This window comes from Cherax quadricarinatus, chromosome 26 (assembly GCF_038502225.1).
Source record: "Cherax quadricarinatus isolate ZL_2023a chromosome 26, ASM3850222v1, whole genome shotgun sequence".
Taxonomy (NCBI): Eukaryota; Metazoa; Arthropoda; class Malacostraca; order Decapoda; family Parastacidae; genus Cherax; species Cherax quadricarinatus.
In genome coordinates, this window is record NC_091317.1 from 18,124,010 (window position 1) to 18,136,985 (window position 12,976).

Below are 12,976 nucleotides of genomic sequence, written 5' to 3' on the forward strand. Positions count from 1 at the left end.
AGTTTTATAAAGTTTTTCTTCTTCTCTTTTTTAGTAATTTTATACAGGAGAAGGGGTTACTAGCCCATTGCTCCCGGCATTTTAGTCGCCTCATACGACACGCATGGCTTACGGAGGAAAGATTCTTTTCCACTTCCCCATGGACAATAGAAGAAATAAAAAAGAACAAGAGCTATTTAGAAAAAGGAGAAAAACCTAGATGTATGTATATATATATATGCATGTGCGTGTCTGTGAAGTGTGACCAAAGTGTAAGTAGGAGTAGCAAGATATCCCTGTTATCTTAGCGTGTTTATGAGACAGAAAAAGAAACCAGCAATCCTACCATCATGCAAAACAGTTACAGGTTTTTGTTTCACAGTCATCTGGCAGGACGGTAGTACTTCCCTGGGTGGTTGCTGTCTACCAACCTACTACCTATATATATATATATATATATGTCTATATTTTTTTTTTTTTTGGGGGGGGGGGGGAGCTTTTATTTGCATGGAGTTTCTACTTGGGTTTAGTTGAGCATGTGAGATATCAGAAATATTTTTTCTTGTATTGTGTTTGGTCACTTCCAAATTGCAAAGGTATTTTTAGTAATGTAGGATAAAGGGTAAGAAAAGCTGAATTTTGCTTTTTAATATTTGGTAATGTTTCAATGTGACTATAATTTCATGCAGTTAGGCACTGAATTGTTTTTTTAAAAGTCAAGTCCATTTCTTGAATCAAAATTTCATTAATTTCCTTAGTCAAGCATAGCACTGATGCATTTTTGGAATGGTGCTTTTGCTTTCATTTCATCCCAACAATTTTTAAGGGCATTCAGGGCTGTTACCTTGCAACTCGATAGCATTGATATTGTTCCATTCCAACTATTTCTTGACCTGTTGTAACATATGGCATGGGGCAGTGTATTGCTTAACCCTTTCAGGGTCTGTGCCTTAGATCTACGGCTTTACATTCAGGGTCCAAACCGTCGATCTACTCCATGCGCTCAGCTCACTCTGATAAGCTGTGAGTGGTAAATTTGGGCCTAGATATGAGAGAATACATCTATGTGGTATGTGTGCACCACATAAAACAAATCCTGCAGCAAACAGTGTATAATGAGAGAAAAAAAAAACTGAGACCGTGATTTTCGATTAAAACAGCGACTTTGCAGTGTTTTTTCGTATGTTTTTTATGGTTGTATTTGCGATTTCTTGGTCTCATTTGATAGAATGGAAGACATATTACAGAAATATAGATGATTTTGATTGGTTTTAGCACTGGAAATGGCTTGAAACTGAGCTGAAAGTAGCGGAAATGTTAAATTTTTGCTTATGTTCAAGAGTAAACAAACGACCTCACACGTCTAATACACGCCAGCTGGTGGGTCTAATATACATTCACAAATGTGGTGATGATAGTTATACAATTATTACAATATTGCATAACAGTAAATCTTCTATTTTTTGGTTTGAATAAAAATTCATTATGTAAATAAAAAATCAAAATGGAATTCATTTGTAAAGCCTCAAAACATAACTAATGAACAGAGGAAATGTTAGTTTAGTGCCAGGAATACCTACATTGTTTATTCTGGACCCTATTTTGAAATGGGAATATTTTGAACTTTGTGTTAAATTGGCCAAATTACCAATTTCCGATCACTTTATTTTGTAGTTGAAACAGTTGACTTGGTGATTTCTTGTGCTCAGTTGATAGAATAGAAGTAATACTAGTGAAATAGCTAAGAATTTGGTCGACTGGCGTAATGTAATTGGCCTAAAATGGGAGTCAAAGTCGGCAAAATCGCCGATTCATAAATATCGCTGACACATCAAAATTCGCGAGAGCATAATTTCGTCAATTTCCCATCAAATTTCATACTTTTTGTTTTATTACCTCCAGAAAAAGATTCTCTACCATTTCATAAAAAAATAAAAAAATTTTTTTTGAAAATTCTTGGACCCTGGTGTGCACTTTGAAATTTGGCCTCTGGACCCTGAAAGGGTTAAAGGTTGTGGTGACATTAATCTTGTGGAATGTGAGGAAATGTTTCGTGACCTCTTCAAGGGGGGCTCCTTGGCGTGGTGAAGAGGCTCTTGGTCTGAGGAATTAGACCTATCGGTCTTCTTCCTCAGACCGAACCTAATTACCCCCCAATCTCCCCTCCCCTATCCCATCCTCCCCATCCTCCCCTTTTTCCTTTCCTCCTCCTCCTCCCCACTCCTCCCTTTTGCCCTTCCTCTTTTTGTCCTTTGGGATTTCTCCCACAGGCGCGCTAGTTCCTGGGTAGGAGAAAGGACACCGGGGTCCATCCCATTCCGTTGAGGTTTCTTGGCGGTGGCGTAGTTTGCCGTGGAATCTGGATTGCCTAGGGATGTCCCGATCCCTCTCCGGTATCCCGGAGTAGCTTTGGGTGTCTTTTGGGCGACGGGTGTAGCTCTGGAAGCCACCTTTCGGATTCCGGGGGTGGTGGCTGAAGGAGGTATGCTTTGTGGCGGATATCCGGCCGCCCTCTCTTTTGTCCACCGAGGTAGCTCGGCAGATGTGAGGTTGCTATCCCAGATTGCTGGTTTACTGGCATGAAGGGTAGGGTATGGCACGGGTTCCATGCTGCATCTGCGCTACTAGCGGTGTCGAGTCCTCTTGGGCGCGGAGGGAGATTTCTGGCCCTTTCATCCCTCCTAGGAACTATCCCTCCCCGGTCCCCCCTTTTTTTTTCTTTTTTTTTATTTTTATTTTCTTTTCTTCTTTCTTTTTTTTTCTTAAAAACAAAAAGAAAGAAGTAACCTAACCATGGCAGCCCTAGTCCATGAACCTGGTACCCCCGGGCCCCTTCTTGATACCGCACCCCGTTCTGACCCCGCCTCGTCTTTGGACCACTCTTCAGACATTCCTCATGCCTCTGTACCTATTGCCGGTGCTGTTTCCTCACCCGCTTCAGGTACTGAGGCCTCGACTGACTCCTTCGATTTATCAGACCTTCGCTCTCCTCTGACTATGCTTCCGGCCTCTCCCTCTACGGTGCGGCAATTTTCAAATCGCCGACCCGTTCCACGTCGGACCAACTCTGGTCCCACGCCTAAACGTCAACGACAATTACCTGCTGATGATACTTCTCCACCTTCACCTTCTCGTTCTTCTCAGAAACGATCGACACGTCCTTCACTACCTTTCCACGCTCAGTTTCAGACTGAACAGTGGACTAAATTCTTCACTTTACGACCAACTTCCTCTACTGCCTATCTTTCTGACCATAGTATTGGCAAGGCACTCCTACGCCATGTTGGTAAAGATATTTCTTTTCATGCTCTTAAGAGCGGTACGCGCATCATTACCGTACAGAATGCTACCCAGGCTCGTGAGCTCTCTCGTCTTTCCCATATAGATACTGTTCCTGTCACCCTTGAAAAACATCATTCCCTCAATTCTTGTAGTGGTACCGTTATTCTGCCCCATACCATAGTTCAACAAAATTTCCAGACATGTGGCACCGACATTCTAGAACAGCTGGAACTCCAAGATCTCCCAATCCTCAAGGTAGACACTTACGTTCTTCCTGCCCGTGGGCGGAGACGATACCCTAGCAATGTGGCTCGTTTAACTTTTGACAGCCGAGAACTCCCATCCTCCGTTTATATAGCAGGACATCGGTTACAAGTTCGAAAGGTGATCCCTACACCACAACAGTGTAGAAATTGCTGGCGATTTGGCCATCCAGCGAAATATTGCAGATCTATCGCCGAATGCCCAGTCTGTGGTGCCGATGACCATTCTAATACGTCTTGCAATCGATCTCCCTCTTGCCTTAACTGTCATGAGGCTCACCCTTCGTACTCTCGCCGTTGTCAGGTCTATTTAAACGAGCGGGAAATCCGTTACCTCAAAGAGACAGAAGGTCTCCCTTATGCCATGGCAGTTTCTCATCTCCGCCTCCAAGGGAGACTCCCACGTGTTTCTTATTCCCGTGTTTCAAAACGTCCCCCCACTTCTGGTATCCCATCTTCTACACCCACCTCTGTGGTTACCTCTCCCATAATCACTCCTGTATCTAATCCTTTTGCTGTCCTCGGCTCAGACGTCCCTACTTCAACGCCTCAGTCTAATCTCGCTTCTTCGAGTTCTCTCTTACAAGCCTCAGTATCGACGAGACCTCGTACGACACCTCTTCCCAATCGTCCCTCTACTTCTCAAAAGTCAAAAAAAGGTCCGGTAACACCTCCTACCCATCTTCCACCTCCTCATTTTACCCTCCCTGTCTCTGTCCCTAGTTCTTCCCCTCTCACTGGCTCAGTTACAAGTGCAGAGGTTCACCCTCCTCCTCGTAATGTACCTTCCTCCCCTGTTCCCTCCCAAGTTTCTTCCTCTTCTGCCACCTCCCAGGTTCCTGTCTCTTCTGTCCCCTGCCACGCTTCTCCAGTTCCCTCCACCCTTTCGCCCCCCCCTACCTTGGTACAGTCCAATACAGTTCCAATCTTTACTCATCCTCCCCCTACCATTCCCAATATTGTCTCCCATACGACATCTCTGAATTCCGAAACACTTGAAGCAATCTCTGAATATATTGCAGAGACCAAACCATCAATGGACACTGATCCACCTTCCGCTCTTCCTCTCTCCTCTGCTCCATCTGCGCAACTCCTTTCTTCACAGCGCACCGTTCCTTCGCTGCTTGAACATTTTCCACTGCCTCCGCATGTGGACTTTTCTAACCCTTCTAGTCCGTAGGAACCCTTACCTGCGGATTTCAAGTATCTTTATCATTGCCAATCATGGCCTTTTTACAGTGGAATATACGCGGCCTCAGGGGTAATCGGGGTGAGCTTCAGATGTTACTCTCCCAGTTTGCCCCTGTTGGTGTTTGCTTACAGGAACCAAAATTACACTCTGCTGTTATTTCTCACATCTCAGGCTATAATTTATTGTATTCTTCAGATCCTTTTCCTGATGGGACCTTTAATGAAAGTGCCCTTCTTCTCCGCACTGATATTCCGTACCATCAGCTATTTGTTCATACTTCGCTGCATTACACAGCAGCCCGTATCCACTTACATAGGTGGTATACGCTCTGTTCTTTATATCTCTCTCCTTCTCGGGCATTATCTATTCCGGATTTTGCCTTCCTTGTTTCGTCATTACCGCCACCGATTCTGTTACTTGGTGATTTTAATGCCCACCATTTCCTCTGGGGAGGGTCTCACTGTGATTCCCGTGGAATTCAGTTAGAGGCTTTTCTTGCCACCCACCCCCTCCATGTTTTAAATACAGGTACTCACACCCATTTTGATCCTCGGACTCATACTCTCTCTTGCATCGATCTCTCAGTTTGCTCTTCCTCCGCCGCATTAGACTTTACTTGGTCTGTTCTCCCGGACTTACATGACAGTGATCATTTCCCAATCATTCTTACTTCCCCTTCATATTCGCCACCTCTTCGCACCCCACGCTGGCAATTTAATCGGGCAAATTGGAACCTTTACTCACACCTGACTGTTTTTAAAGAGGTTCCTTCTTCGTCCTCCATCGATGAGCTTTTACACCTCTTCTCGTCCTCCGTTTTCACCGCAGCTTCTCATTCTATACCCCAAACTTCGGGCAGGCATTCTCAGAAATGCGTGCCTTGGTGGTCTCCTGCTTGTGCTCGTGCAGTACGTTTGAAACGTGCTGCATGGGGCAGGTACCGGTACAATAGAACCACAGAGCGACTCCTTGATTTTAAACAGAAGCGTGCGATCGCTCGCCGTGTCATCCGTGACGCTAAACGCACTTGCTGGCGAGATTATATCTCCACCATCACCTCTGCTTCCTCTATGAGTGCAGTCTGGAAAAAAGTACGAAAACTGAGTGGTAAATATTCTCCTGACCCGGCTCCTGTTCTGCGGGTTGCCGGTGTTGATATAGCAAACCCACTAGATGTTGCCAATGAAATTGGCAATCATCTGGTCCGTATTTCTCAGGGACTCCATCTATGCCCCTCATTTCTTTCCTCAAAGTCTGCCAGAGAGTTAGCACCCTTGGACTTTTCTTCTCTCAGAGAAGAACAGTATAATGTGCCTTTTACACTTCAAGAACTGGAGGCAACACTCTCAGCTTGTCGATCATCGGCAGCTGGGCCCGACGACATTCATATTCGTATGCTACAACATTTACATCAGTCAGCCCTTGCAGTCCTATTACGCCTTTACAATCTTATTTGGTCACAAGGAGTTCTTCCACAGCTGTGGAAATCCGCCATTGTTCTCCCTTTCCGCAAACCAGGCACTACGGGACATGAAACCTCCCACTATCGTCCCATTGCTCTTACCAGTGCAGTTTGCAAAGTAATGGAACGTCTAGTAAATAGACGTTTAGTGTGGTATTTAGAGACACACAACAGTCTCTCCACTCGTCAATATGGCTTTCGTAAGGGACGTTCTACCATAGACCCCTTACTGCGCTTGGATACGTATGTTCGTAATGCCTTTGCGAATAACCACTCAGTTATTGCCATATTTTTTGACCTTGAGAAGGCATATGACACAACTTGGAGGTATAATATTTTAGCCCAAGCCCACTCCTTAGGCCTTCGAGGCAATCTACCATCCTTCCTTAAGAACTTTTTAACTGACAGGCATTTCCGTGTTCGGGTTAATAATGTGCTCTCCCCGGACTTTGTCCAAGCTGAAGGTGTCCCCCAGGGATGTGTTCTGAGCACAACACTTTTTCTCCTTGCTATTAATGATTTGGCCTCTAGTCTTCCATCAAATATTTGGTCATCACTCTATGTTGATGACTTCGCTATTGCCTGTGCAGGCGCTGACTGTCACCTCCTTACAGTTTCTCTCCAGCATGCAGTCGACCGTGTTTCCAATTGGGCCACCACACATGGGTTTAAATTTTCCAGCACTAAAACCCACCAAATCACTTTCACTAGACGCTCTGTCATCTCTGATCATCCTTTGTACCTCTATGGCTCACGTATCCCTGAACGTGATACAGTCAAGTTTCTGGGCCTCCTCTTTGATCGTAGGTTATCCTGGAAACCTCACATTACCTCTCTGAAGGCAACTTGTCACAGCCGGCTGAACCTTCTTAAAACCCTTGCTCATCTTTCGTGGGGAGCTGATCGTCGAACCCTCCTTCACCTACATTCCACCCTTATTTTATCGAAACTTGATTATGGTGACCAGATCTATTCAGCGGCATCTCCTGCTACTCTCTCTAGCCTTAACCCCATTCATCACCAAGGATTACGTTTATGCCTTGGTGCTTTTCGCTCTTCCCCTGTCGAAAGCCTCTATGCAGAAGCGAACGTTCCATCCTTATCCGATCGCCGTGATGCCCATTGCCTGCGCTACTATGTACGCTCTCATGATCTCCGCAATCCTTCCATTTATAGAATGGTCACTGATATTAGTAGACATTCTTTATTTGTTCGCCGCCCCTGCTTACTCCGTCCCTTCTCTCTTCGCCTTCATTCGCTCTTGTCTTCTCTTCAACTACCACCTTTCTATGTACATGTAGCATCTCACTTTTCCCTACCCCCCTGGGAAGTTCCAGCTGTTCGAGTCTGTTCTTTCTCCCTCCCTTGCTCGAAAGCCCAACTGTCTACGGTCGCTTCCCGCTCTCTTTTTCTTGACCACTTTCACTCTCATTCTCATGCCATTGCTGTGTACACAGATGGCTCTAAGTCTTCTGACGGCGTAGGATTCGCAGCAGTGTTTCCGGACAGCGTCGTACAAGGGCATTTACTATCTTCAGCTAGTATTTTTACTGCTGAATTATATGCCATCCTTACAGCACTTATCCGTATTGCATCTATGCCTGTGTCATCATTTGTGGTTGTCTCAGACTCCCTTAGTGCTTTACAGGCTATACAAAAATTTGATACACCTCACCCCTTAGTCCTCCGTATCCAACTTTGGCTACGCCGCATCTTTACTAAGCATAAAGATATTGTTTTTTGTTGGGTCCCTGGTCATGTTGACGTACAGGGCAATGAACAGGCAGACACTGCTGCGCGGTCAGCAGTACATGACCTACCAGTTTCTTATAGAGGTATTCCATGTACGGACTATTTTGCTGTAATATCTTCCCACCTTCACACCCGTTGGCAACAACGTTGGTCTACTATGCTCGGCAATAAACTTCAGTCTATTAAACCGAGTATAGGTTACTGGCCGTCTTCTTATCACCAGTGTCGAGGTTGGGAGACTACTCTCTCCCGTCTTCGCATTGGCCATACTCGTCTTACTCATGGATATCTCATGGAGAGGCGTCTTGCTCCTCTCTGTGAGAATTGCCAAGCTCCATTATCAGTCAGCCACATTCTGTTGGACTGCCCACTTTATCAACGAGCACGCAGAATTTACCTCTGTCGTCGTCTTCGCCCCGCTGCTCTCTCTTTACCTTCCCTTCTCGCTGATGGACCCACCTTTCATCCGGACTCTCTTATTGACTTTTTGACAACGACTGACTTACTTCACAAATTCTGATACTTTCAGCCCTTTCTACTTGTATCTCTTGCTACCCTCTACCCCCGTACTATCCCCTGCCCCGCTGTTTTCTGTAACCTGCTGATCATCCCCCCTCCCTCCTGCCATCCAATTCCCTTGCTTCCTTCCCTACCCTGCAGCGCTGTATAGCCCTTGTGGCTTAGCGCTTCTTTTTGATTATAATAATAATAATCAGTAAATCAGGTTTTTTTTTTTTTTTTTTTTTTTTTTTTTTTTTTTTTTTTTTTTAAGTCATGCTGTTGTTATTCAAGGATGTTTCAATACTTCCCTCTTTAGAAGATTATCAGTAGCACCCAAACTCTCACTAACCTGTCCATGCCTTGGTTTCTTAAGGGAAGAGGTGTAAGAGAGCTGAGCATGATGGGCAGAGATGAAACTAAATGGTGGATTGCCCACAACTAATACAAGCACAAATTATAATTCTAGGAGTCAGACATGAGTAATGAAGAACTGCTTGTCACACAGTTATGTATGCATACAACCCAATGTTATTTGTGGAATCTGTGTAGTATGCACAGTAATCAAAGTGGATATTTTATGTTGAGTAAGTTTAAACTTTTTAGTGATCTTTCTAATAGATTTGTGTTGAGCTATGATGGGTTTTAGTTGATGTACTTTTGTAGATCCCAAAGCACATACATGTATTCCAAAAGTGAGGTAAAGATAGTTTATAAACGTAGAGATAGTATAGAGTGGGTTATGTTGTTTGTGTTACATGATAATGTATTTTTTAAAGAATACCCACAATTTTAGAAATTTTATTAGATCTGTTGAGTTATAGTTTGCTGTCAGGGTACTGTATATTCCTAAGAAGTTTCCCACATTTTTGCTTTTCCTGTTCAGTATATAATACCTACTTTTATGTTTAATTGAATATAGCATTATTCTCCAACTCTATGTGCAGAATGAAAAACTAATGTAAAAGACTTGGGAGTGATAATGTCAGAGGATCTCACCTTCAAAGACCACAACATAGTATCGATCGCATCTGCTGGAAAAATGACAGGATGTATAGTGAGAACCTTCAAAACTAGGGATGCCAAGCCCATGATGACACTCTTCAGGTCTCTTGTTCTATCTAGGCTGGAATGTTGCTGCACACTAAAAGCACCTTTCAAGGCAGGTGAAATTGCTGACCTAGAAAATGTACAGACGACCTTCATGGCACACAACTGTGATAAAACACCTCAATTACTGGGAACACTTGAAGTTCCTCAATCTGTACTCCCTAGAATGCAGGTAGGAGAGATGCATGATTATATACACTTGGAAAATCCTAGAGGGATTAGTACCAAACTTGCACACAAAAATCTCTCCCTGTACAGTGGACCCCCAAATTTCGTGATTAATCCATTACAGAGAGTCTGCCAAAAGTCGAAATTCACAAATTTCAAAACCATTTTCCCCATAAGAAATAATGTAAATCTAGTAATCCATTCCAAACACCCAAAAGTATTAACAAAAATCATTTTTTTTTTTTAAGTTAAATATAGATTTACATACAGAAAAGAACGAGAAATCAAGTATAAAACAATAGTAACATAACACTTACCTTTATTGGAGACTCTTGTTGGTGTATGGAAGACGGGAGGAGGGGAGAGGATGGGGAAGTGTCACTATTGTTTGGAAGGGGAATCCCTTTCCATAAAGACTAGGTACCAAGTCCTTATCCAGGGTTACTTCTCCTCTTAGTTTTTTAATGCCACTAGGATCAGCTTGAGAGTCACTGGAGCCCTGTCGCTCAAAAAATTGTTCTAGAGAGCTCTGTTTCTGGTGTCTCTTTAAAATTTGCCTAAAATGGGACAAGGCATTGTCATTGCACATGTTGCTGACACAGCTTGCAACAGGTTTGTTAGGGTGATGTTTCTCCACAAATGTCTGCACCCTACTCTACATTGCACAAATCTCCTTAATCTCTGAAGAAGGCACCTTCTTCCATCTCTCTTCCTCTTGTGAAGCAATTTTCTCAGCTGTGGTCTGTTGCTGTTGCAGATGAAGCTCTTGCAGCTCTTCAGTGGTTAGCTCTTCACTGTGGTCCTCCACCAACTCTTCCACATCCTCACCACTCACATCCAACCCCATGGAATTCCCAAATGCCACAATAGATTCCACAACAGGTGTAGGGTCGACAGGGTCAGCCTCAAATCCTTCAAAATCCCTCTCGGACACATTCTGGCCACAATTTTCTCCAAGCAGAGTTCAAAGTCCTGGAAGTCACTCCCTGCTAAGCCTTATCTATAAGGCTTATGCAATTGAGGACATTGAAGTGATTCCTCCAGAACTCTCTTAGGGTCAATTCAGTGTCTGAGGTCACATTAAAGCACCTTTGAAACATTGCTCTGGTGTAGAGTTTTTTGAAGTTTGAAATGATCTTCTGGTTCATGGACTGGATGAAACTAAATTCCTCCACCATTTGGTCATCCAAGTCTGGAGGATGAGCAGGTGCATAGTCCATTACCAGGAGGCACTTGAGTGGCAATTTATTTTCCAGGAGGTATTCCTTCACACTTGGGCCAGACACTTCATTGAACCATCAAGGAAAATTTCCCTTATGACCCATGCCTTACTCTTAGCCTTCCACATCACACACAATTTACTCTTGGCAAAACTTTGAAATCCCCACTAGCATTACCACAGAACAAGAGAGTTAGCCTGTCTTTTATAGGCTTGTGTCCTGGCAGTGCCTTTTCCTCCTGTGTGATGTAGGTCCTCTTTGGCATTTTCTTCCAAAAGAGGCCTGTTTTATCACAGTTGAACACTTGTTGGAGGAGGAATCCTTCATCCTCTACATACACCTTGAATTCATGCATGAATTTTTCAGTCGCACATTTGTCAGAACCTGCAGCCTCGCCATGCCTTACCACACTGTGTATGCCACTACGCTTCTTAAATCTCTCAAACCAGCCTTTGCTGGCCTTAAATTCACTAACATCAGCACTCGTTCCAGGCATTTTCTTTACAAGATCAGCATGCAGCTGCCTTGCCTTTTCACAAATTATTGTCTGCATAACACTATCTCCTGCTAACTGTTGATCCACACCAACAAATAATTCTCAACATCTTTGATTATTTGTGATATCTTTTTTGTGAGCATATCTACCCCTTGCGCAACAACAGCTTCCTTGATTTTCTTTTTCTTCGCCACGATGGAAGTGATCATTGAATGGGATTTCCCATACATCCTGCTGAGGTCGGCCACACGCACTCCACTTTCATATTTGGTGATGATTTCTTTCTTTAATTCTATCGTGTTTCTCACCTTCTTTACCAAAGGGCTGGCACTAGGATCTTTCTTTGGGCCCATGGTGGCTTATTTAGCAGTTGCAAGCACAAAAAAGAATGGATTATTATGAAATGTATTGTATGAATGCGTGGGGTGATGGTTACTCGCCCAGAAACAATGCCACACTGACTGAATGGTGTATGGGAACCTTTGTGTGCAAGCGGCCGCTGGGAGGCCGCTCGGACATGTTCCATACAACTGCCAAATTTTGGGGCAAATCACGAAACGCGAGCTATATTTTAACAAAAAAAGTTGCTGAAAGGCCAAATTCACGAAGTGCAGGGCTCATGAAACTAGGGGGTTCACTGTAAAAGCAAAAGACTCGGCAGATGATGAAACATCCTCCCACTGAAAAGCAGGGGTGCCACTAGCACAATAAGAGACAACACAATAAGTGTGAGGGGCCCTAGACTGTTCAACTGCCTCCCAGCATATATAAGGGGAATTACCAGTAGACCCCTGGCTGTCTTCAAGAAGGCGCTGGACAGGCACCTAAAGTCAGTACCCGACCAGCCGGGCTGTGGTTCATACCTCGGATTGTGTGTGGCCAACAGTAACAGCCTGGTTGATCAGGCCCTGATCCACCATGAGGCCTGGTCACAGACCGGGCTGCAGGGGCATTGACCCTCGAAACCCTCTCCAGGTAGTATTCATTGTGATTTTTTGGGTGGGTTGTCATTTTTGTTGTTTGATGTATAAAGTGTTAAAGGGCCATGAAGTTTTTAATGCTGTAAATGATAGGACAAAATAAGATTACCATAGCAGTACTGATTAACTATGAATCTCTTGATCCTTACCTTTTCAGATAAATGAGGTTTAACTACATTTTTACTTGAAATTTATTTTGAAATTCTGTACATTACATTAACTTTAAATATGGTCAGAGTTCATGAACTAAAACTGTATCTACTGGGACCCTTTCTTCATCACGCTTGCACGCTTGACTAATTATTTTATTAATTTTAATAGGACCGTATTGTGGATGGCTCAACAGCTAGAGTTGTTTCTACGCTGGCTGCTCTGAAACGATTCATTAATGATTATCGAACACCCGAGTCATGTGATCTTTCTCGTGATTTAGCTGAAAAATTGCTGCCAAATGTGGCATTTCTCAATGCTTGTCGACCTCATGCTATTGCCATGGACAATGCTATACGGTACAATAATTTTCTTGTTATTAAAAATGGTAGAGAATAATAGATTTCTTTTACTTAACATTTGG

The 12,976-nt window shown here is 43.6% G+C and overlaps 1 protein-coding gene across 7 annotated transcripts in view; it reads left to right on the forward strand.

Moving 5' to 3' along the window:
* eIF2Bdelta (eukaryotic translation initiation factor 2B subunit delta) overlaps positions 1-12,976 on the forward strand; it is a 75,370-nt gene that overhangs the window by 37,430 nt on the left and 24,964 nt on the right. For all 7 annotated transcript variants that reach the window (XR_011392440.1, XR_011392439.1, XM_053780508.2 and 4 more), the window contains one exon: positions 12,724-12,911. Coding sequence is in view for 5 of the 7 variants with exons in the window: in XM_053780508.2 (XP_053636483.2) it covers positions 12,724-12,911 (188 nt within the window). In the remaining 2 variants the exon portion in view is untranslated. The remainder of the gene's footprint in view (positions 1-12,723; positions 12,912-12,976) is intronic.